The 23,559-nt window shown below is 52.7% G+C and overlaps 1 protein-coding gene across 8 annotated transcripts in view; it reads left to right on the top strand.

Moving 5' to 3' along the window:
• CACNA1E (calcium voltage-gated channel subunit alpha1 E) overlaps positions 1–23,559 on the top strand; it is a 118,176-nt gene that overhangs the window by 58,321 nt on the left and 36,296 nt on the right. For 5 of the 8 annotated variants that reach the window (XM_027740558.2, XM_027740561.2, XM_027740557.2 and 2 more), the window contains 14 exons: positions 793–896; positions 12,233–12,348; positions 13,311–13,364; positions 13,615–13,743; positions 14,026–14,235; positions 15,522–15,634; positions 15,878–15,990; positions 16,124–16,255; positions 16,593–16,665; positions 17,050–17,167; positions 17,494–17,561; positions 18,763–18,860; positions 21,988–22,044; positions 22,942–23,547. In XM_027740558.2, coding sequence (XP_027596359.2) covers positions 793–896; positions 12,233–12,348; positions 13,311–13,364; positions 13,615–13,743; positions 14,026–14,235; positions 15,522–15,634; positions 15,878–15,990; positions 16,124–16,255; positions 16,593–16,665; positions 17,050–17,167; positions 17,494–17,561; positions 18,763–18,860; positions 21,988–22,044; positions 22,942–23,547 — 1,991 coding nt within the window. The remainder of the gene's footprint in view (positions 1–792; positions 897–12,232; positions 12,349–13,310; positions 13,365–13,614; positions 13,744–14,025; positions 14,236–15,521; positions 15,635–15,877; positions 15,991–16,123; positions 16,256–16,592; positions 16,666–17,049; positions 17,168–17,493; positions 17,562–18,762; positions 18,861–21,987; positions 22,045–22,941; positions 23,548–23,559) is intronic. The other 3 variants (XM_027740565.2, XM_039384175.1, XM_027740564.2) reach the window with 1 other exon arrangement.

The following is a 23,559-nucleotide window of genomic DNA, read 5'->3' on the forward strand; positions in this document are numbered from 1 at the left end:
ACCGTGCCTGACACCGGAGGACAAATGGGGCCTGGGAAACAGGGACAGAGGGGCACTGCTTTATTAAAACCCTGGGTGAATTAATGTCTGGAGGTATTGAGCAGGGCTCGTCAGGAGCTGTTATAGCCGTCGGGCTGTACCCTGCAGTTAGAGCTCCCCTCTGATCTCAGCTCCTCGGATTTGGGGTAAGGAACCCAGGGTGGGAGGGTGTCTGTGAGGAATTAATAATGATGCCAGCAGCAAAATGGCCATTTGAAGGTATCCAACTGTGCATTAAAGGACAAACATTGGCTACCCCTTCTTTAGACACCAGCTTCTCTGGTCTTATGGTACCTTGTAAATCTGTGCTCAGCAGGCACTGCTGCTCTGGGGCTGCTTCACCCCGTCTTGGTGGGATGTGCAGGGGAGCACTGGGTCAAGCTGCTGGGGAAAGCGTGCTCAGGGTGGCCCTCTTGCCCTCAACACACTGATTTTGGGCTGCAGGACCCTGCACTTCTGACTACACCATTGCCTTAACAGCCCGTGTCCTTGCAGGGGTGGGCAGATGAGGTGGAGGAAAGCAGTCTTGGCCTGTGAGGGCTGGAGACTGGGGGGAGTATGGCTGGGGCAGGATGCTGAGGGGCATCAGGGCTCTGCTGGTGGGGAGTTCCTCTGTAGGGTGCCCACCAAGTCTTGACAGGCATGGCCACGTTATCCTGAGGAGCCCAGTGTGGTCAGCCTGGAAGGAGAATCGCCACCACGTGTTGCTGCTATTGAAGGTAACATCACACATGTTTTTTCTTTCCCCTCCAGACCAATGATGCCTTAGGAGCCACCTGGAACTGGCTGTACTTCATCCCCCTCATCATCATTGGATCCTTCTTTGTCCTCAACCTTGTCCTGGGAGTGCTGTCAGGGTAAGTGAGACGTGGTCCTTTCCCTCTGGGCTGTGCCCATTGCATGTTTCAGAGCCCCCAGGATGGCCCCTGGTACTGCTGTGTCCCCCAGGACCCCAGCAAGGGATTGTTCCCTGGCTATGCTTGGCTCTCTCTTCCTGGGAGCTGGGAAAGGGGCAGCCTTGATGATGCTTTCTTGCTGTTTTGCGTGGCTGAAGAGCTCGTGGTTTTGGTCACTTGTAATCGATGGTCAGTGGGGATCTGGCTGCTTGGGACCTGCCAGAGGGGAGAGACATGGGGCAGGTCTTACGGAAATGCATTTGAGTCCAGGATGGGTTTGTAGTGGGGTGTGGATTTGCTGGCTGATGGAATATGGTGGGCATGGGTTGGGGTGGGTCTGGGGAGTGATTCAGGGCACGTCCATGCTGTGCAGGCTGTGCCCAGGGAGATGTGCCCAGCGCTGGTGGGGGATGCACACTGGTGAGAGTAGGAGTGCCTGGGGTGCATGTGGACAAGCCAGAGACGTAGGGACAATGCAGCTGTTCCTGTTCTGCACTTCCCAGGGGAAAGGCGGTTTTAATCCAAGCCATTAAACTGGGTTTAGAGAGAAAAAGTCTTGTCTCCATGACAATGAACTGTGGTTGCATCAGCACATCCTCAACCGCTGGCAGGGGTTGGTGCATGGGGAGAACATGTCCTCTCCTGCAATGGGAAGGGGACGTGGGCTCCTCTGCCCTTACTGAAGCAGGTAACTTTTTAGCTAATTTCTCACCGTGCCAAAAAACAAAAGCTTTTGTAACACTGTTTTGGCCAGGTGGAAAGCCCTTAGATGAAGGGATCAAGGTAGAGAATGGCCCTGGTCATTTCTGTCCCTGTCTTGTGAGTTCAGGTGTGATGGTGGTGGTTTCAGGAATTTCTGGAGCAACAGTTTGGGCTTCTTCAGAGTCTGTTGGTGGGTTGAATTTCCCTAAATCTCATTCTGGGGTCTGAGTCCAGGGTCTTTGGGGACAGGCTACAGGAAAGGCTTCACATTGCCTTGCAGGGAGGGAATTCTTATGGGGGATTAAGATATCCAAGCAGTGTTGGGTGGCTTTCGTATTTCTTATGTCACATCCAGCTTGGGCATTTGAGCAAAGTCCAACTGGGTGTAAGTGTCAAGCAGGAGCTTTCCTGCAAAAGCCTAAAGAAGGAAAGTTAGGAAGCTCAGGGCTAGGTAGCTGGGAAACCCCCTTGTTAGAATGTTGAATTGTGTCAGTGTAGTGTGTTGTGTGGACTTGGGGGCTTTTGGTTCTGGTGAGCAGCTTGGGGGCACAGCAAGGCAGCACTGCTCTGGCCTGCAAGCCAGACACTGGCCAGAGGACCAGAGGGGGGCTCATGGGATGCCTGGCCATGCCCTGGTCCATCTTGGTGCTTTCCTGCACCGGGCCTGCACAAGGCAGCTGTTTCCATACCCGCTGAATTGGATGCAGTTGTCTAGGGCTCTTCCCAGGCACTGGCTGGCATTTCGACTGTTTGTTTATTGCTAATAGGGTTTGTATTGGGGAAGGATGCAAGTGGGTGGGTGGCCTAATTGGCAATGGAGATGCTCTCGTGGCGTGCCAGATATCTAGGGAAAAGCAGGACTGCTCAGCTTCCCGGAGGGCTGAGCGAGGTGAGCGGAGGTGGCGAGCTGGGCTCTGCCACTCGATAGCAAGGCCACCGTGTGTGACACGGCCACATCCTCTGCAGCTCCGTGGATGCAGTACCTCAGTGGGGGTGAAGCATCCGAAGCTGCTGCCGGCAGGAGAAGGTACTTCTGCAGGCAAACAATGAATGTTCTTGAGCACAGCAAGAAGAGCTTTGTTCCTTGCTCTGTTTGCTTAGTTTTTATTGTTTTTAACACTTACCGCAATCCTCTTGTGCTGGAAGAGAGCACTTGGCTCTGCTGCAGGAGGGGAAGGGTGACCTTTCCATTGCTCAGCTCTGAGCTGGATGAACAGGCAGGGTCTGGATACACCGGTGTGCCCTGCGGCTGGGCTGAGCTGAGAGGAGATGGTCACTTTGGGAATAAGCTACACCTCCACTCAAAGGAATTCCTTCCCTGGCATTACGTCACTGCTTTAGAGGGAGACAGACTGTTCCCAGCTGGCTGAAATCATGGTCACTCAGTTAACATGGGGCACACTGGTGAGCGCTGAGCCCTGGTAACCTGCTTCCAGAGGTCTGGACCTGTGTTGCTTGCAAACTGCTCCATCTGCTTCAGTGAATAACAAGGTCTGCTCGGGACTTCCAGACTTCTTCTCCAAGTTCACGCTCAGGAGCTGCTGCAGAGCTGCCTCTGCCCTCACCTCATCTTGGCAGGGGTTTTCTTTGGGGCAACAGTCAAACATCCGGGGTAGGTCCCGAATGCAAAGAGGCTGCAGGAGGACATTTGTATGTTTAATTTGCCACCAGCAGAAGCTTGCTGGAGCCCAGATTTAGCAATCTTCTGGTTGCGATGAGCATCCCTCCCAACAGTCAGTTCCCCAACTGTTAAGCTGAGGCATGACCTCCGTGATGTAAACAGCCTGGATCCATCTGCTCCTTAAGCACAAAGTATGTGGGAGAGGAAAAGAAATCATCATACCAAGGCTCCTCGATTTCTCTCCCTAAATACTAACAGGCACACATGCACTGGAATTGCGTGCGACGCTATTAAGAGGAGATGGAGCTGCTCCAGGCAGGGGCTTGGAGAGCAAGTTCTTCTGTGGCTTTGGCATTTATTACTGTGTCTATTAACTTTCCCCCTCTATGGGTGCAATTACAGATCAATTAATTCTAACTGAAAGCAGGAAAGAAGAAAAAAAAAAAACTTGGCCCTGTTCCTCTTTGAGAGCAGGTACAAAGCCCAAGGAGATGTGACTGCTCAGCTTTTAAAGCTACACAAGCTACTGAAATAATCCTGGCAGAAGAGAGTCAGTGGGAGCGAGCGAGGATGGAGCATCCATTGAAATGCCCTGTTTTCTGCCATGTGGCAGCTGGTGCATTTGGGAGCTCGGGAAGATGCTGAGACTCATATCAAGTATTGCTTGATGCTGTCTTGTGGCCTGAGAAGTTGCACATGCCCCGTGCTGGAGATTTGCAAAGATTTCCTCTCCTTTTTTTAGTGAAATTGCTGAGTTTTGGTTTGGTTTTTTTCTCCTCAGCTGTTCGTCGCGTAAAACAATTTGGATATGTGTGTTCAGACTGTGTCTCCAGAGCAGCAGAGACATGATGAGAGCTGTGCTGTCTCCTATCCCTGCTTCCAGCAGCAGTAATGCCACCCCAGAAGTGACCACAGCTCACCACTGGTCCTCTCCCAGCCACTGTGGACCCCCTGCCTGCTCTGCCACTCCTGGCAAGAAGATGGTTTATGTCTAGTTTGTCCCTGGGAGCAAGAGGGTGAAAGAGCGAAGATTAAAAAAAGTCATGCTTGGAGGAATAGCACTGAGAACTCATGCAGAGTTCCCAATACCAGACAGGCTACATTCTCACTCTTTTCCACCTCTCTTTCCCCAACTTCTGCAGATCTGGTTTGCAGTCACCCTCCTCCATCCATTGCAGCATCATCCTCCTGTTGAGGGCTGGTAGACTCCATTCCCCTATCCAGTCTCGTACTTCCAGCCCCTTTCCAGGGTAACAACGTTGCTATAATCGCTGGTATTTGTGGTCTTCAACAACAGCTGAGTGGGTGCACAGTGGATGCTGCCTGACCTGGGAAGGCTGGATCCTCAGGCCAGCCAAGGAGAAGACCTTTGGAAGTTGATCACAGAGGAAGAAGTCGAGCACAATGGCAATAAAAGTGAAATCCATCTGCCTTGTACTAAACAAGAGAGTAATTTAAATCCTCCTAATTGCTTCCACTCATCCTGGTGATGTTAAGTCTTTTCTCCCTTTAAGTCTTTTCTGCCCCCCACCCCCAGCTCTTGCACTAAGCCTTTGAAAGAAACGACTAATGTTATAATTAAAGGATCAATTTGGCAAGATTTCTTTGTCTTAAGATCTTTCTTTCAGGTTGGGTTAGCACTACATTCCCAGTCTCCGGAGAGTTTTCTTCAGTTCCTTCAGGAGCCTTCTGTACCATCTCTGAAATCTTTTCACTTTGCTTAATTTGAATTTTTTTCCCATCCAATTTGGAGGCATAACGAACGATGAATAAAATTAAGTTTTATAGCAATTAATAATAAAGGTGTTGAGGGAACAAGTGTACATTTTCGATGGAGATGGACTTCTTTTCACTGACTCTCCACAAAAATCTGGGCCCCCATGCATTTGAGCAGGATCAGATGGTTTGAAGTGAAAAACACTGGGAAGAGGATTAGTACCTTGGAGGTAGGCAGTTCATGGAGGGGGATGTGGGGAGACACGTTGCCACAACGCAGGAAGGCTTGTGTGGGGATCATGACTTGAGAACAAGGTGTCAACAAACAAATTTCTTTGCTGAAAGGGTGGTCAGGCGTTGGAACAGGCTGCCCTGGGGTAGTGGTGGAATCACCATCCCTGGAAGCATTCGAAACACACATGGATATGGCACCTGGGGACAGTTTAGTGGTGAACAGGGTGGTGCTGGATTTGAGGATCTTAGAGGGCTTTTCCAACCTTAATAACTCTGTGCTTCTATGCCCAAGAAATACTTAGTTGGAAACTTGAAAGCTTGGAAGCGTCGTGTTGTTTTTTCGCTTTGCTGGTTGTAGGATCTCTGGGAGCGGCCCGGATGAGATGTGAAATGTCTGCGCTTGTTGTGTGTTTGGGGGCTCACTGGTTGAAGCCACTTTTGAGTGGAGGTGTGGGTGTGACGAGGAGGGTGGGCTGTGATGCCTCCTGCCAGGTCCCACGGCACCCCCATGGGCTGCACGTTGGTTGGGCCACATTTGGCGAGAAACGTCCACGCTCGTCACTTTGTTCTGGGGAGGCTCTTTGTCATCGACGTGGTATTTGAACATGAGTGAAGCAAAGGAGCCTCTGAGACCTTCATCTCAATTCAGCAGGCAGGTGGGCATCCATATTCAATGAGAGCCTCTTTGCCATGCTCTGCTGTACCATCTTGCTGCAGAGGGCCTCCAAGCCCTATGCAAACAAGCTGCCTGACAAGGGACGTGCGTGTCTGGTGTGCCATATCCTCCAGTGTTACAGGGGAATAATGACTCCTCTTACAGCCAGCTGGACGAGATTTAAAAAAAAAAAAATCCACAACAAAAAGATGACTCGGTGACTTTCCCCTTTGATTTCTCCTGGCAAATTATTTGCCAGCGTGTCTCAATTGCTTCAAAATTGCTCTTGTTCGTGCCTCCTTGCAAACCTGCTCTGTGGATTGCCCGTGTTCTGCAGACTGCGGGTGAAAAGCTCAGTTTTTTGGTCCTCTTGATAAAGCACTAGGCAGATATTTGTGCTTATAGATTGCTTTTGGAGTTGTTTGTTGCAGATTATTGTAATTTCTGTGATCCTGGTTGATGACAGCAATAGAATGGCCATGGCTGCAGCTCTTTGACTTGGTGGGTGGCTTTGGAGATGCCCAGTTCCTCCAGGATCAGCTCTACCCTTGTAAGGTGGTGCTGGGCACTGCTGTTGGGTGAAGCTGACGGGACACCCCAAATGACATCCATAGAATTATCTGTCCTTTGTGCATCATAGGCTGGTGTTTGGTTTGCAGCAGTGGACTGGCACATCTAGTAGTTGCATTGCAGGTTTCACACTTGATGGCTGGTTCTGAATTCATTGTATCTGTGTGTTGAAGGCTTCAATTAGAGTGCTTGGAAGCTCCTGGGAAGTTAACATGGTGAAATGTTGGAAACTGGTTATTTTTTTTCCCCGTGCTGTAACTCACCTGCTGTACCGACCATGCACCTTTCATCTGCAGATCACTGTTGCTTGCAAAGGGTGACTGTAAAACTGTTCTCTGCTTAAAGAGGATAAAAACTGGAGCATAGGAGGGAAGGGGAGGAGTGATGTTTTTCCAGCACTGCATGAACCAGTGGGAGTGATTGTGAACAAAGCCCGGGGCTCTTGAAGCAGTGAAGCTGTGCTGCTCATGCCAACCCTGCCTGATAAGAGTGAAATGCAATCTAGAGCTTCCAACTCTGCTTCTGGCTGGTGGGGCTTCCAGACCCTCCACCACCCTTCTGCAGCTTCCTTGCAGCATGAGCTGACTGTCCTATTGCTGCATTTGCTGCATCATTGCACACGGAGTTCTCTGGGCAATGGGGACAGCAATACAAACCTCAGCGTTGTTACCCTTGGAAAAATGTTGAAATTGGGAGTCTACAACCGGAATGTTGGTGGCCCTCTTATCTGCTGGTGATGCCCTCATTGATGCAGCCCAGCATCCTGCTGGCTTCCTTTGCTGCAGCAGCACACTCTTTGTTTGCACTGAGCTTGTCACTGGGACCCACGGGCCCCTTTCCACAGAGCTGCTTCCCAGCTGGGTAGATCCTAGGCTGTGCTGCCCTCCTGGATTATGTTGTCCTGTGTGCAAGACCTTACAGTTATCCTTGTTGATTCAGAGAATAACAGAACAGCCTGGGTTGGAAGGGACCTTAAAGATGTTCTCATTCCAACCCCCCTGCCATGGACAGAGACACCTTCCACTAGACCAGGTTGCTCAGAGCCCCATCCAGCCTGGCCTTGAATCTTCTCCGACTTCTGGCAGTTCAAGTGAACTTAAATCAAGCAATTTTCCGTAGCCAAAAAACTTATTTCCTCCTACAAAGCAGGTCTACGAAGCACATCTTCCCTTTGCAGAGGCTTTTGCACCTTTTGGGCACCCTGCTCCTGCCCTTGCTGTCGGTTCAGTGCAGTAATCCTGGTCTGCAGTGCCAGTTTTGCTGTGCTGCTTGTCACCGTCTGTTTGAGTTGAAGCTCCAGGTTACAGACTGCACAGTCAGTTCAACACTCTTACTTCAGTTCCTTTACACCTCTTGGGTAAATACCATCTGATCCCCCTGGTTTGCAACTGTCTCAGCTGTGTTTCCCACACCGTCTGTTGTCAGTTCTGTCCCATAACCTTCTCTGACACCCTCCTGGAGTCTCGAAGGCAGTTTTCCCTCAGACTGTGGTGCTCAAACCTGAAGTGGAGCCATGAGCTGAGACCTGAGGAGAGCAGCAGTATTACCTGATGTCTTACAGATGGTCTTCCTTGGTATGCATGCCATTATATTTGGGGTTTTTTTTTCATAGCAGCATAGTACTGCTGTCTCACCTCAGTGTGTAATCCAGTATTTTTTTGCTTCCCATCCCGTCCTTTCTGCTGCCTTATGTGGTTTTAAGACCTGTTTGGTACCTGGTTTGCTGGAAGAAACTTTAATGGTTGCAAAGGGTGGTGAATCGATGGGTTTGAAGATAGTTGGCTTGTTGTTTCGAAGCATGGAGCCCACAATATTGAGGTGACCAGCACTATATACCTGCTCTGGACTCAAAGATGGTCCAAAAAGTAGAAAAGTGGATTGCAGTATCTATGATATTCTTTTTTCTTAGCTGGTTTTTGGTTGTTTTTTTTGTGGTTGATTGGTTGAGAGTTTTTCTGTTTTCTTGTGTTTTAGTGTTTGTTTTTATTGTTTTGGTTTTTTTTTTTTTTTTTCAAAAAAGGGGAGCCATTTTCAAGCTAGATGCTTCCACATGCGTGGTTCTCCCATTAAAACCCGACCTGAGCTCTCCAGTTAGAGCAGAACACAACATTGCAGTAAAACCATCACTGCCCTGGTGTGGGGGAGGATGTGGGGACGTGGAGATGAAGGTGGCTGAGCATGGTGGTGTCCCCTAAGGTCTCCTAGCAGGGGCAGAGATGCTCCCAGGCTGCATGAGGGGAACGCCAAGGCTGTAGAGGAGAATTTGCAGGCAGAGGAGGAGCAAACCATCTGTGCTCTGATCACCCCGGCAGGCTGGGCATGGTGTGTGGATGGATGGTGCCCTTGTGTGCAGGAGGACAGATGGCACACACTGCTCCCCAGATCCCACCATGACCCTCAGCACTCTGACCTCTAAAGCTCTGTGAGCACCTTCAGCTTCATGAGAGTGGGCAGAGAAGGGCTGCAGTGACACAGGATTGGCACGTGTGGAGCTCAGCCATCATGGGTGGATGTTTTCATGCTGGAGCCATCAGGATTTAGGGCCTGGAGACCCAGGTGGACAAGCAGAGGTGTTGCTGGTGGAGACTGTGCAATCTGCTGGGCTCCCTTGAACCCCCTTGCAGGGACCCCGTGGGGCAGCAAGCCCTGGGTTCTTTGTGAGGCAAAACTGGGCCATCCCTGGCAATGTAACCCAAACACACCGGGAGCAGAGCCCTTCAATGGGAGGCAGGAACCTGCTCTCTTGGTGATGGGATGCTGCCCTGCCTGTGACTTGGAGCCTTCCCAAGCGGCTGTCAGTCACCATTGCTGGCCCTGTTCTCACTCACACACAGTATTATCTCTACCCGCTGCTGCAAATTGGCTCTGAGCAATCCTTGATCTGTCAGCATCGCCTACCCACTCTCAGATGTCACCAGCCCCCGCTGCTGCCCTGCTCGGTAACGTGTCTCTCTGAAATGTAATAATTCATTAAGTTGAGATTAACTTTTTTTTTTTTTTTCCCCCTCCCCTTTCTGCCACCTCTTCCTGCTTCTAATGGACAAAAGCAATTAAGATCCATTAGGGATCAAGTGTGTGGGAAGCGACTCCCTCTGAGACGCTGCCGCAGCTGCACGGACCTTGTCCCTGAAGGCGTGTGGCACCAGCTCCCTGCAAAGTAGTGCTCTGTGGGCAAATGGTTGGGTAGGGGGGAAAATGCTTGATGAGGTGGGCTCTGGAAAAGGTGCTCCCATTGCCTTCTTCAGCAAAAGGTGACTTGAGGCTCAGCTGGGTGGCTTCTCTCGCCGTGCAGCAAGAAGAGGCACCAGCCTCAGCAGAGGAGGAGCTGGAAGACAGGGATGGCAAAGCAGGAGGTGGCAGAGTGGCCTGATTCCCAGCTGGTGTAAAGCAGGGGAAGCTTACCAAGTGCTCCCAGTTGCAGGCAAACTGAGAGAGCTGGGGTTGTTCAGCCTGGAGTGGAAAAGGCTCTGGGGGAGATCTTAGAGCCCCTTCTGGTGCCTAAAGGGCCACAAGAGATTTGGAGAAGGGATTTTTGACTAGGGCCTGGAGTGACAGGACATGGGGGAATGACTTCAAACTGATAGAGGGCAGGGTTAGGTCAGATATTAGGAAGAAATTCTTCCCTGTGAGGGTGGTGAGGCTCTGGCACAGGTTGCTCAGAGAAGCTGTGGCTGCCCCACCCCTGGAAGTGTTCAAGGCCTGGTTGGAGGGGGCTTGAAGCATCCTGGTCTAGTGGAATGTTTCCCTGCCTATGGCAAGGAATGAGATGGTCTTTAAGATCTCTTCCAGTCCAAATCATTCTAGGATTCTATATGGACAGGGTCTGGCTGGGAAAAGTGCTGCCAAGGTGCTGGCTGACATGGGGTTATGGCCTGTGGGGCAGAGGTTCAGGCCTTGGGAGGACCAGAGGACCAAACCAGAGGAAGACAGGAACTTCCCCACTAACTCAGACTGCAAATGGCATCTTCTCATTTTTTGACATCCCAAATTTGCAAACAAAGGCTACTGAGGAATGATAGCACAGCCAAATGCTCCTGCCTTTCCTCCAGATAGGGCAAGGAGGGTTTTTGGCATGGCATACCCAAAACTGGAAGTGCTGTTGGCTGTGGGAGCTCCTTCCTTCTCCCCCATCTCCTCCCACCCTCCTTGCCTTCACTTAGGCTGCTTTTCTCTTCCTTGCCTTTTGTTCTCTTCCCCTTCCCTGCCCTGGGAAGAAAGTTTCATTTCAGTCTGAAAGCCAGTGCTGGAGGGGGAGAGCCATTTGGTGCTTAATGCCAGAGCGGCAGGAAACTTCACCTTCCTGGGGTGGAATTAAAAACGCTTGAATTGTCTGGGGACCTTAAACAAGAGATTGCAGGGAACATTCAGGGCTTTCCACACAAACACATGCACACACACACACATGTGAGAGCCCACACGGCGTCAGGGGTGTAATAGCTCAGCTGGGGTAATGCACTTGAACTCTCACTGCAGCAGACAGACCAATCCTTTCAATTCTTTCGAACATATTTTATTTTTCGAGGCTTGAGATTGCTGCTAGTCTCTGGGGAGAGAGATGTTCATCTTCCAGAGAGAACAGTGCCATTTGTTCTTTGTAATCATGCTTCCTTCAGGGCACCCTGGGACCAGGAGGGGGAATGAGGGCATGGGCTAGAGTTCTGTGGATGCTGGGACTTGGGGCTGGAACAGGGAGCTGCAGCCAACAGATTGTGACTCCCCTGATGATGTGGCAAGGAAGGAAGGGTGTGCTGAGGGGATGTCTGGTATTAGGGATGCTCCCTGTGTGCAAATGTGACCATCAGTGGAGGTGTAACTTTCGGGTCAAGGTACCCCAGGTATATGGTGTGTGCAAACATGGGCTGTGGGACCTCCTAGAAGCAGGTCTGGCCATATCATCTTACATACGGCCCCTGGTGTGAGTGGAGATTGCCTGCATTGCCACTCCTGTGTTCCCTGCCAAGTATTTCCATTTTTCTGTTTGTGTTTGATGTACTTTGCGAATGGGGGTGTCTTATCACACAGCTTTGGGCTGGGCTATAGGTGAAATCCTGTCTTGTGTACTGAGGAGTGTGTTTATCTGTGTGCTTAGGGGTGCATGTGAGCACATGGTTGCTACTGCCCCTGTGCACCACGTATGTTGGAGGCTGCAGCAGGCACAGCATTAGTTCTGGCCGGTGTTGCTCAGTGTTTGATATGCCCTGGTCTGCACGGAGCTCCTGACTTCCTGCCTGACCTCCTGCCCACTGCAGAGATGCCCCAAGCTGTTGTCCTCTTCTGGGCTGGTCATCACACCTGGACAGTTCTTGTGAGACACTGAAATCCAGAGGAGGACAACAGGGATGTCTCAAGTCCTGGGAAAATAATCCAATGAGAAACTGGGAAGAAAAGGAATTCAGAGGAGGAGGTAAAGGCAGGGGACATGACCTGCCCTGCTCCATCCCCTCACTGTCTCTTTGCACTGCCTGGTTTTTATTCCCTGAAGGGACACACAGAAGCTGAGCCTGTTCTGGAGTTGGGTGGCACTGGGAGCATCCTCCCTAAATGGTGGCAGCTCCCAGCTGGGGCATGCAGGACTCAACAGTCAAGCAGGGGGTTTGCTCATGTCCATCCACGCCTCCTTTTCTCCCCCTGATCATTCACCCATCCCCTGGCCGTGCTTTGGCCAGGGATGGCTGTGCATCTCCCCAGCAATCACCTTGGCAAACCCTTGGTCCCTGCCATCCCCGTGGTTCTCCAGCCCCCTGCACATCCTGCTGCCCCTCGGACCTGCTCTCACCACTCCCTTCTGCCCTTCCCCAGGGAGTTTGCCAAAGAGCGCGAGCGAGTGGAGAACCGCCGAGCCTTCATGAAGCTGCGGCGCCAGCAGCAGATCGAGCGGGAGCTCAACGGATACCGGGCATGGATAGACAAAGCGGGTAAAGGCTGGTGGGCCGGGGGGCTCTGAGGGCACTACAGGCACCACAGACTGCCGGTCGTGTGGGGTGGCAGGGCTGGAAGGGAATCGCTGAGCGACATCCATTGCAACCCTGAAGTGGCTCAGGTGCTCCCGTGGTGATGTTGGGTGAGCTCGGTGTGACGGCCCGGCCAGGCTGCAAACAAGGACATCACCAACCGCTGATGAAACCTCTTGTTCTGTGGCATGAAACTGTCAGGTTCTGAACACGAGGCTTGCTACATCTCCAGGGGAGGCTGTGAACAACACGGCTGTCAGCTTTGCTCTGCAGTGGTTTCCTTTCTCTTGACGTTTGCTGGAGTCCCCTGCAGTGGTGGGCAGTGGGAATGTAGAGCAGTGAGTGGTGAGACTGGTTTTCCAGTTAAATTTCCTCCTGGAGCTGTCTGGAGGGGATGCACTTACTGGTTCCTGCCTTGGGGTTCGTGGACCTGAGCAAGGGCTTGGGGTGGTGGAGGTTCCAGGCTTCCTGCTGACACCCAGCCAAGTGTGACAGCCTGTGGGTGTTGCCACAGCCCATGTCCTTGCTTGCTCCTCATAGGAATCAGGTCAGTGCGTTGAGCTCTGTGAAGGGAAGATTTACACTTTCATCTAGCATTCAGACTTGTAAAATATGGGTATCTTGAAATGAGCCCTGAGCCCCAGGCCTTAGTTTTGGCCCTGGGTTGAGTTGTAGAGCCCCTGACCTGACTACAATGTTCAGCTTCATGGTGAGGTTAATGACAGTGGAGGGAGAAGGGACGATTACAAGTAATTTTTCTTTCTGACCCAGTGTGTGGTAGCTGCCACTTGCTACCCTCCTAAACAATACTTGATAAGAGTTTGCAACCTAGAGCCAGCCTCTGGGCTGGGAAAGGTGATTAGGTACAAGGCAGTGATGTCTGATGGTGTCTCATCTCCTGATGCTGAACTGTGTGTTTTGCATAGAGGAAGTCATGCTGGCTGAAGAGAACAAAAATTCTGGGACCTCAGCCTTAGACGGTAAGACAAGCAACGCCCTTAAAATCTGCCTACTTTTCTTTCTGCCTGCCTAGTTGAAACAGGAGGTCTGGGGGTGCCTCAGTGGAATCTGCAGCCTATGAGGGGGGTGTGGGGAGGTGGATTGACAGCTTAACCCCTGAGCTTAACCCCTCTTGCCAGACCTAAGCACTGGTCACCAGGTCCTGGTTAATGAGCTGGCTGCTGGCAGAATTTTGCCACTGTCCAACACCCATTCCTCTTCCCTTCCCAGTGCTCAGGCGAGCCACCATCAAAAGGAACCGGACAGATGCCATGAGCTCGAGTGACGAGCACTGTGTCGACATCTCCTCCGTGGGTGAGCGGAGGCTGGCACAGAGAAGACCTCTTCATCCAACCTTGGGTCAGTGCAGTTTGCAGCTTGCTTCCCCAAAACCTCTGCCAGCTTATTGAGTTGCCAGAGTCACACCCATCACGTGGAGGCTGTCACAGATCAGCCCTCTCTGCTAGTTCGGCTGCTGTCACCTGTACCACTTAATAACCATTTGGATAAGTTGTGTCCCTTAAGAGCAATGTCCGTGAGCCGCCTGTCCTGTCTCATGTTGCAGGGAAGGCTGGAGCATCCGAGTCCTTCTCTCACCTTGACTGAAGCACCCAACTCCTTATCCCCCCTCTTTTCCTTTAGGTAACCCCTTGAGTCAGTCTGGCCTCAAAGGTGCCAGAATGGACAGTGCCTCCTACTTACGACACAAGGAGCGACTCCTGCGCATCTCTGTTCGCCACATGGTGAAATCCCAGGTCTTCTACTGGATCGTCCTGAGCCTGGTGGCTCTCAACACTGCCTGTGTGGCCATCGTCCATCACAACCAGCCAGCCTGGCTCACCCACTTCCTCTGTGAGTCCCTGGGCTTTGTGTAGGTGTAGGAGCTTGCCTGGGTGGGCAAAACCTTCTTGTCTCTGGTAGCTGGAGGTTGCAGCACACCCTTGCTCCTTGCCTCAGGGCACGTGGGGATGAACCCCACCAGAACCATGCTGGTATGGAGCTGGGTGGGGAATAACCTGAATTACATTCACTGTTGATAACAAAGGAGTGTGTACAGCCACGGAATTTAGCTTTGCCCTTGGCCCTGTGGCCACTAAGGGCTGTCTCAGTCCTGTGACCAAATGTGGAAGGGTTGTACCGGCCTCGTGTCCTTCAGGTCCGATGCGTTTGCCAACAGACAGAAATAGACTGTGGGTCTTGGTGGGATTTATTCTAAAATTGTGACCAGTGGTGATGGAAATCTTGCTGGAGACACGTCTTTGAATGCCCACAAGCAATTGCTGAAAGGTGTGAGTTTGCAGGGACGAGACTGGTCATGGAGTCAAAATTTTGGTGCAGAGCATGGCATGGGCATTCCAAGCTTCCAGTTACAGGAGCACCCCTCAGCCCATGGGCCATGGTACAAGGTCAGATCTCAAAGGCACGATGCCTATGCCTATCCTAGCATGGACAAAGTGCAGAGCAGTGTGGTCAGCCCCACGGCAGTCGTGTGTTACTCCTGAGCTGCTGCTGCTGCTGCAGTAGTGCTGCTTGTTATTCTTACCTTGAAAATGTCCCTATCAACCACCATGTCTACCCAAATCTGCAATGGTGTGCTCGGGCCTGCCGGGATCCCAGCACACCGTGGTGTGGTACGGCAGCTGGTCGTAGTGAGAAGCATCTTCTGGACAAGGGGAAGAGCCAGGTTCTTGCCTGCTAAACGTTCAGGAAATAGCTGGAGAAGCTTTTCACTGGCTCTTGGCTGTTCGGCTTGGTTTCTCTGGCCAAGTTCCAGCCGTGCAATGATTTAAATCCAGGTTGCTAATATTCCCCTATGGTGTCATGTGGTTGATGCCTTTGCAAATGCCTCAACCACTGTCAAATCATGCTGAAGAGCTGCTCTGCTCTGCGCTGGCCATCCCTGGTCCTCCCAAACCCCTGGGACACAGGTGTATCTACCCTGAAGAATTAAGCCATGGGGTTGATGCTCTGTTACGTACAATTTAGCTCCTCACAGACAAGCTTCCCTCATCCCAGACTCTGAGATCCTGAGGATACAGTGTGGTCCTTGACTTGTCCCATTTCTGTGGTGTGCTGTATGGTGACAGGTGGGTGCATGCACTGTCCCCAGGGTAGCATGTTTGGGTTTTCTCTTTTAGACTATGCAGAGTTCCTGTTTCTTGGGCTTTTCCTGCTGGAGATGTCCTTAAAGATGTACGGGATGGGGCCACGCCTTTATTTCCATTCTTCCTTCAACTGCTTTGACTGTGGGGTAAGCAGGCCTGGAGATGCTGTGGGTGTGGGGGGAGATGCAACATAAGGCACCAAGGAGGAGAATGGGATGGCCCTCACAGTGGGCAGGGGAGCCCTTTCTTCTGGGGCAGCCTCCCTGTGCCATCCTGATACACCAGGTCTTGGGCAGGGTGGTGGATGCCTCATCTTTAGGCACATCGTGTTTTCCTGCAACAGCCTGTCCTGAGCCTGTCTTTGACTTGTGGCTGTGTCTGTTTCTCAGGTCACAGTGGGAAGCATCTTTGAAGTGGTTTGGGCTATATTCAGACCAGGAACCTCTTTTGGGATCAGTGTCCTGCGAGCCCTTCGTCTCCTACGGATATTTAAAATAACCAAGTGCGTACCAACCATCAGAACCTGTCAGTCTCCATCTCAGACTGGGGCTGCAGCCCAGATCCAGTCACTCCTGCTCTCCTGCTGGTGAGGTCAGCATCACTGTGAGTGCTCCAGCAGTGTCTCTCTTCTTTAGGTACTGGGCATCCCTGAGAAATTTGGTGGTCTCCCTGATGAGCTCCATGAAGTCTATTATCAGTCTTCTCTTCCTTCTCTTCCTCTTCATTGTGGTCTTTGCCCTGCTGGGAATGCAGCTGTTTGGAGGCAGGTAGGTTGTTTCAAGTCTGAGGAATAGGAATTTCTTGATGTTAAAACCAAGTGATGACACCCTCTTTAGGTGCCCAGGAAGACTGTAAGCCCTCCCCCTCAGTCTGCTCCTAACAGTGGTACTTCTCCCACACAAAAGTCCCTGCTCGGAGGTTGCCTTTGGGCTGTGGGGGTCCTTCTAGCCAGGAGACTTTTTGGTTTCTCGCACCAAATATTCAGGAGACCTTTTTTGGACTGGGGAAAGGCCCTCCTAAGCACAAGAGAGCTGATAGCATAGCAGTCAGGGGTTTGTTGACCTTGGTATTTCATCCCGTTTATGTTCCGGTTCCCCTTTCCAGGTTTAACTTCATGGATGGGACTCCATCAGCCAACTTCGACACTTTCCCTGCGGCCATCATGACAGTGTTTCAGGTAGGAGCTGGACTGCAAGGGAACACAACTGAAAGGACTTGGGACTCACTCCCCCATGGCTGGAAGGGGCTCTTTAAACCAAACAGGCTCCCCTCTATCAGCTGTTAGGATATAACTTGCTTCCTCCCTCTCCTGTGTAACAAAGTGGATGGCAAGAGATGGAAACTCTTCCACCTCTGTTACAGAAAATGAAGAGTTTCAAAACTCTTCTGAGGAGATGTGAATCCTCAGCAATGTCCAGTGTGATCTCCCTCAGGTGCTGATGCTCAGGAGCTGGGTTATCCACTGCACAGGGTCTCTGTACTTGGCTCCTGTGTATTGGTGGGAGAGATCCAGGTGACAAGAAGGTGCAGGTGACAGAGCTGCTGTGTTGCTTTCCTGCAGATCCTGACTGGTGAGGACTGGAACGAGGTGATGTACAATGGCATCCGCTCCCAGGGAGGCGTTCGCTCAGGGATGTGGTCCTCCATCTACTTCATCGTCCTCACCTTGTTTGGAAACTGTATCCACATGGCTGCTGTGCTTTGAGTGGTGACAACCCCACCTTATCACACTCTCTAGGAGCATTCCCCTCCCTACCCACTACTCCTTCCTTCTCTCCCAACTGGGAAAGACCCACCACACACATGGCAGTGCTGGGTAGCCCAAGTGCAGAGGAGCAGCTGTCTGGAGGTGCACTGAGGGCTGTTTAAATGGGATGAGTGAGGAGTTTATGCCTTTGGCTGCTCCTCGCTGTGCTGACTAGGAGCCATCAGGGCCACCCTCCCTTGGTAGCTGCAGACAGGCATGTCCTTAACACACGGCTTGTGCATCCTTAGCTGCTCACAGATACTCTGCTGAACGTCTTCTTGGCCATTGCCGTGGACAACCTGGCCAACGCCCAGGAACTCACCAAGGTACCTTCCTGCTGCTCCTTTTCCTTCTTTTGTGAAGGGAGTGGGGGCAAAGGCATTTAGACTTTGATTTAGGAAAGTGCTTAAACCTGCTGATCTCTTCAGGAACACCCACACTTCAAGTGTGGCTTTAACTGTTTCTCCATTTAAGCTCCCCAGTTCTGTTTGCTTCCAGTCAGATTGAGATAACCCTCGTCTGTCAGATGGGATCCGGTGTGGGGACTGTTATTTTCTGGAGCACTCTGGAGATGTGGAGTGGGAAGCACTTTCCAGTGGTGTCAGTATTTAATCCCCATCTGCCCGCAGGGCGGTGAATGTGATTTAGGATGCAATTTAGACTGGTGCTTAAGAAGGTTCTTGGGCTTACCTGTTTTTAAGACCATGCTGGGAAATATTTGGGGAATGCTAAATTGTTGGAGCACCATCTGGATAACTGTGAATAGGAGAGAGCTGCAATGGTCATTGCCGCTCTTTGGAGCAGACCAGTGATCCCGTGGGGACCAGATTTTTGTAGAGCCCATGCCTGTTATTCATGTCCTTGGGGCTCACTGCAAGGCTTCTGCGCTGGTGTAAATCTGACCCGAAATGGAGCATGGTGCTGGTTTGCCTGAGGGGTGCTTGGGGGGGGTCCCTGTCCTCCCACAGTGGGTGCAGATGGCACTTCCAGGGGCTGCTGGCTGCCTCTGGGGTGAGAGGGATGGGAGAGCCCCACGGAGTGCCAGCAGCATCAATTAGGAGAGTGCTGAGTTTCTGAAAAGGCTGAATGCTCGCTAATGACTCCTAATGACATTTTTTGCTCCGGAGACACAACCATACTCATTAAATCAATCCGGTCTCTGCCGGGGTCATTCATGGATGCCTTACCTCCCACTCTGTTAGGGGGATGCCTGTGTAGCCCCTGTGGCTGTGAAGAAGGGAGGGCTGAGCTTGTCTACGCTGTCTGGGGCTGTTCTAGCTCTTGCCTGGAGTGGGCTGGGTTCACTTATTTAAGTAGAGCTCACGCCTTCAGTAAGATCTGGTGTAGTGGGGAAGTTGCATCCCTACAGCACAACGAAAATAAAGGCTGTTTCTGGAAATACAGGCCCCCCCCCCCTTTGTCCCTCATGCTTTGGCATGTAGGGTAGCCCTGCAGATCCTTCGCATGGCTGCACCTTCCCTTGAAATCCCATCATCCCACTAAGCAATGCCCCTCTTTTCTCTGCAGGATGAGCAGGAGGAAGAGGAGGCCTTTAACCAGAAGCACGCCCTTCAGAAAGCCAAAGAAGTCAGCCCCATGTCTGCCCCAAACATGCCAGCTATCGAGTGAGTGACCCCCTTCCCACCACCACTGCTACCCCAGTGAACCCCTGAGCCCAGCCAGGCTTCTGAGAAGGGCACAGAGCTGCAGCAGAGCCGGTATGGCTAGTTGTGGGGGCTTCCACAAAAAAAAAAAGAGGTCCCTGCATGGGGTGACCCTCTCTGGGTGTCTTCCTGAGGATGGATGGATGGATGGATGGATTGAGATCTAGGACTGTGCTCCCCATGAGCAGCAGTGCCTTTGGAGAGGTGGCAGCTCAGGGACCAGGTCACCCTGGAGGACCTTAAGTTGCCAGACCCTACCCCAAGCAGCAGGCCCAGTGCTTGGGCATGGCAGAAATATGCTAAAAAGGGTTTTCTGCCCCAAATATGAGCTCAAACGCTCAGGGCTGATGCTAAGGGTGGGCAAGGAGGCTGGGGAGGAGGAAGGTATCTCAAGCTATTCTTGAGGAGAGGTGATATTTGTTCCTGGGGAGCATTTCTTTGTGGCAGAGCTGCAAGAGAGCAGCCAGGGCTGGGGGAGAAGGGAGCAGCACTGTCACAAATCTCCCCCAGGCTCCTTCCTTGGGAGTGAATGCACTTAGGAGAGATGGAGCAGGTTTGTGAAACAACATTTGATTGTACAGAAATTTGATTTGAGCAAGGAGAAAAAGCCTCAAACTACGTAAACCTGCAGCATGGTGTTAAGGAGCCTTGTCTCTGTGTTTCAGCAGGAGAAAATTCTGTTTTTTCCTTTCTAGATGCCTTTTTTCTCTTTATTTTGCAGTGTCATATGGTCTAAATCACATAAAACTTTCAAAGTCAACATTGGAACGAGGCGTTTTGATTTGTTTCCCAAAACAGTACATTTCAGTACAGCTGAAGGGATTATTTTTTTTCTCCCCTTTTTTTTTTTTTTTTTTTTTTTATAGAATCCCTTCCCAGGGAATTTTAAGGTTTCGTTATGCTTTGAAACCCAGCCAAGCTCGTACACGGCAGAATCTCTTGCAGATTTGCTGAGAGAAACTGCTGTTTTCAGTGCTGATCTGGGGGGGTCGGAGGCAGCATTGGCAACAGCCCCCTCCCTGGTTTGGCAGTGGTGGGATCTGATGGTCTCCCCACTCATGGTTTTAGGGGGATCAGGAACCAGGGGTACTTGTGAGCCCTGCCTGCCCTCCCAGCAGCCACAGATTTCACCTTGTTTTGGGGGTGATGGGATGTTCGTAATAAATCTGTGTCTGGCCAAGTACCTGGGGGGATAATGGGAAAGATGGTGGAATCTGTATGTCCTGACTGTTTCTGGCTACCAATGGGAATGTGTTGGATAAAGTGAGGAAATAGAGGGATTTAGGCTGTAGGAAAGAATAAAGAATGGACAGATAGAAGAGAGGAAGAGGGGGAGATGGAATATATTAGGGCAGTAAAGGATTTGCCCACACTGCACATCCCTGATAAAGCTTTCTGGTCATTGTGAGGTAGAACTGGTTGGGAAAACATTCTCTAACCTTTCCTTTATTGTTCTCATGGCATTGAAATGAGAGGTATTGACATTCACAGGTCTTTTTTTTCCAGCTCCTCCCACTCATGAGGATGGATAGGGTTTGGGGCAGGTAGTGTGATGCCGTGGTGGGGTGTGTTGCGAGCATCGGCTCTGATGTGCTTTTGGTGGTGCTGCACTGATGCCAGCAGCCAGGGAGGGACAGTGGCGACGGCACAGCAAGGGACAAGCCAGAGCAGAGCTGGCCTCTGCCTTTGAGTGTGCACAGGCACGGATGGCTTCACTCCTCGGTGGGTACCCAGCGCGGGCAGGTCGGTACAGCATTCCTGCCTCTGCAGAGGGGTCCGGCGGCGCGCGGGGACGAACACTCCCACGGGATAAGTGCTCCCACGGGATGAGCGCTCCCACATGGCCGGGCTGGCGCGGGCGGCCGCGGTGCCGGTCGGGGTGTTGTGTTCGTACGTGCAGATGGCGCGGGGCCGTTTGGCGAGTGGGTGGCCAGATGGACGCGTGCGGGTGCTGTCATGTGCTGGTGCCCAGCGTGGTGCGCGGATGCGTTCGGGGGCTCGGGCACTTGCTGTGGGGACGGTGGCGGGTGCCTGCAACTCGATCCCTGCTGTGAGCGTGGCGCTGGGCTGTTCACATGCTGTAAGGACCAGCGTGACCAGAGCGCCTCCCCTGTGGGGACAGGCCGAGAGAGTTAAGGTTGTTCAGCCTGGAGAAGAGGAAGCTCCAGGGAGACCTTAAAGCACCTTCCAGTACCTAAAGGGGCTGTAAGAGAGCTGGAGAGGGACTTTTGACAATGTGTTTTTTTTGACAAGTGGTAGGACAACGGGGAATGTCTTTAAACTCTTAGGGAGTGGTCTTGAGCCTGCCAGAGCTCAAGAAGCATTTGGACAATGCTCTCAGGCACGTGGTGTGATTCTTGGGGTTGTCTTGTGCAGTGTCAAGGGTTGGACTCAACGATCCTTGTAGATCCATTCCAACTTCAGGGATTCTGTGATTCTATGATTGCATCTGCTTGGGGCAGTTTGCTTGGAGCTGTGCTTATCTGAATCTTTTCTGTGTTGATATGAAGGTTAAAGCCTGGAATCTCCCCAACTGCTGGTGGGGGTCAAGGACACTGCCAGCCCTGTTAATCTTCTCTGTGTGGGGGCTGCTCAAGTGACAGGAGCTCTGTGGCATCTCACCCTGGGCTTGTGCCTTGCATTTGCTGGGGAGCTTCATGTTCCCCTCGGTAGTCCTAGGGCAGCATGGTGACAGCTCTGAGCAGCTTGGGGCTGGCCTGATGCAATCCTTCCTCTTTCCAATTGCCACGTTTTTCTTGGGAAAAGTGAATTTGGAGCAGTTTGAAGCAGCTGTTAAATATCCAAGGACGTATGAAGGCTTCTGAAGGACTGCTCTCCCCTTGCGTGGTGTGGGGAGGGCTCCGTGGCCCCCACGGAATGGATCACAGCGTGTCAGTGGGATTGTGGGCAGCCCACTGCTGTTGTGCAAGTGGGACTTCACTGTGCACACGCAAGGACTCACTGCCCAGCAGCCGCTCGGCAAAGAGGTGCTGGCTGCCCGGGGTGGGGGGACGCCTCTCTGCCCTGCCCACAGGAGTGGAAGGAGGGGCGAAGAGGGGGATTGAACCCGTTTATTTTTCCTCCCCAGAAGAGACAGGCGGAGGAGACACCACATGTCGATGTGGGAGCCACGCAGCAGCCACCTGTATGTGGGCCGCGGGGGCGCGTGTCCGTCTGTGGCTCCTGTGCTGTCTGTGCGTCCGTGGGGCCGGGGCACACCCCGCTCCCCTCCGGCCTCCTCGGCAGGGCGGGGAGGGGGTGGCCGCGTGTGTGCCTGTATCCGTGTGCTCCCGTGCACCCCGTCCGTGCGTGCGTGTGGTTGGGTGTGTGCCGGACCCCCCGTGTGTGGTGCTGTGCCGTACGTGCGTGTCGCCGCCCGTGGATGTGCCGTGCGCGGTGTGTGAGCGGTGTATGTGCTCGTGGGTGTTTCCCTGTGCCTTAGGTGTGTCGGGAAGGGCACGTCTGTCTGCTCCAGGGCGTTTGCCGGCGAACTTACGACACTGCTAAGGTTTTCGTGGCATAGCCTAGTCCTCCACGCAGAGAAGCCCAGTACAGCTCCTTCCCCTACAGACAGTCAAAATTGCTGCTCCTCAAGCCTCGGGGCAGACTTCCTACCCGGGATGTGCTGGCGAGAGGCAAAAAAGGGTCCCTGTATGCAGCGAGAGGGCTTGGCCCATATTTAAGGTGGCTCCAGGCAATCACACAAGAGGAAGGTGGTCCCTGCCTGTCTGGGGTGGGGCAAGCCAGGGTGCTGTCTGCTCCTAGAAGCTGGACAAGAAAGCTTCAGGGCAGCAGTGAGGCTGCTGGGGCTGGTCATCCATCAGCCCGATGCCTTCTGAAGGGGCCAGAAGTACAGTCTCAGCCCTGTTTCCAGCCCCTGCCAGCACCAGAGGGATGCTGACGAAGTCTTAGCACAGCCTGTAACCCTGGTGGTGGCATTTCCCTCTCCCTGGGATTCCCAGATTAAATCCGGGGCGGGTGCTTCACCTGGTGGGAGGTGGGGTCAGCCAGGATGCTGACCCCTTGCTGTGCCCCGTCGCAGGCGGGAGCGGCGGCGGCGGCACCACATGTCGGTGTGGGAGCAGCGCACCAGCCAGCTGCGCCGGCACATGCAGATGTCCAGCCAGGAGGGCATCAACAAGGACGAGCCGCCCCTCATCAACCCCCACGCCAGCATCTTCCGCAGGAAGAAACCAGGGGATGGCGTCACCCTGGAGAAATGCGCCGAGGAGCAGGGCAAGGGCGAGCGGCCGCTGGCTGAGGGACCGGAGCAGCCCGTCCCGGGAGCCAACCCCGGCGGCGGTGAGGACAGGAGGAGCCCATCGCCCCGGGCCAAGCGGGACAAGGATATGTGGCAGCAGAAATCATGCCATGGGAACTGTGAGCCGGGCGAGCAGGACGGGGCAGGCGGCAGCGTCGAGGATAGGGCCAGGATGAGGCAGAGCCAGCGGCGCAGCCGGCACCGCAGAGCCCGGATGGAGGGGAAGGAGCAAGCTGGCATCTTGGGGAGCCGCTCGGCCAGCCAGGAGATGGGTCTGGAGGAGGCCAGCACCATGGAGGCAGCACAGGATGGGGACCGGCGTGGGGACGTGGCCGCAGCCGAGGCGCTGATTCAGGGGGAGCCAGAGGCGAGCGGAGAGTCCATCAGGTTGGTAACTGG

The sequence above is a fragment of the Pipra filicauda genome, unplaced genomic scaffold (assembly GCF_003945595.2).
Source record: "Pipra filicauda isolate LSUMZ 115617 unplaced genomic scaffold, ASM394559v2 scaffold114_size2234877_pilon, whole genome shotgun sequence".
Lineage (NCBI taxonomy): Eukaryota > Metazoa > Chordata > Aves > Passeriformes > Pipridae > Pipra > Pipra filicauda.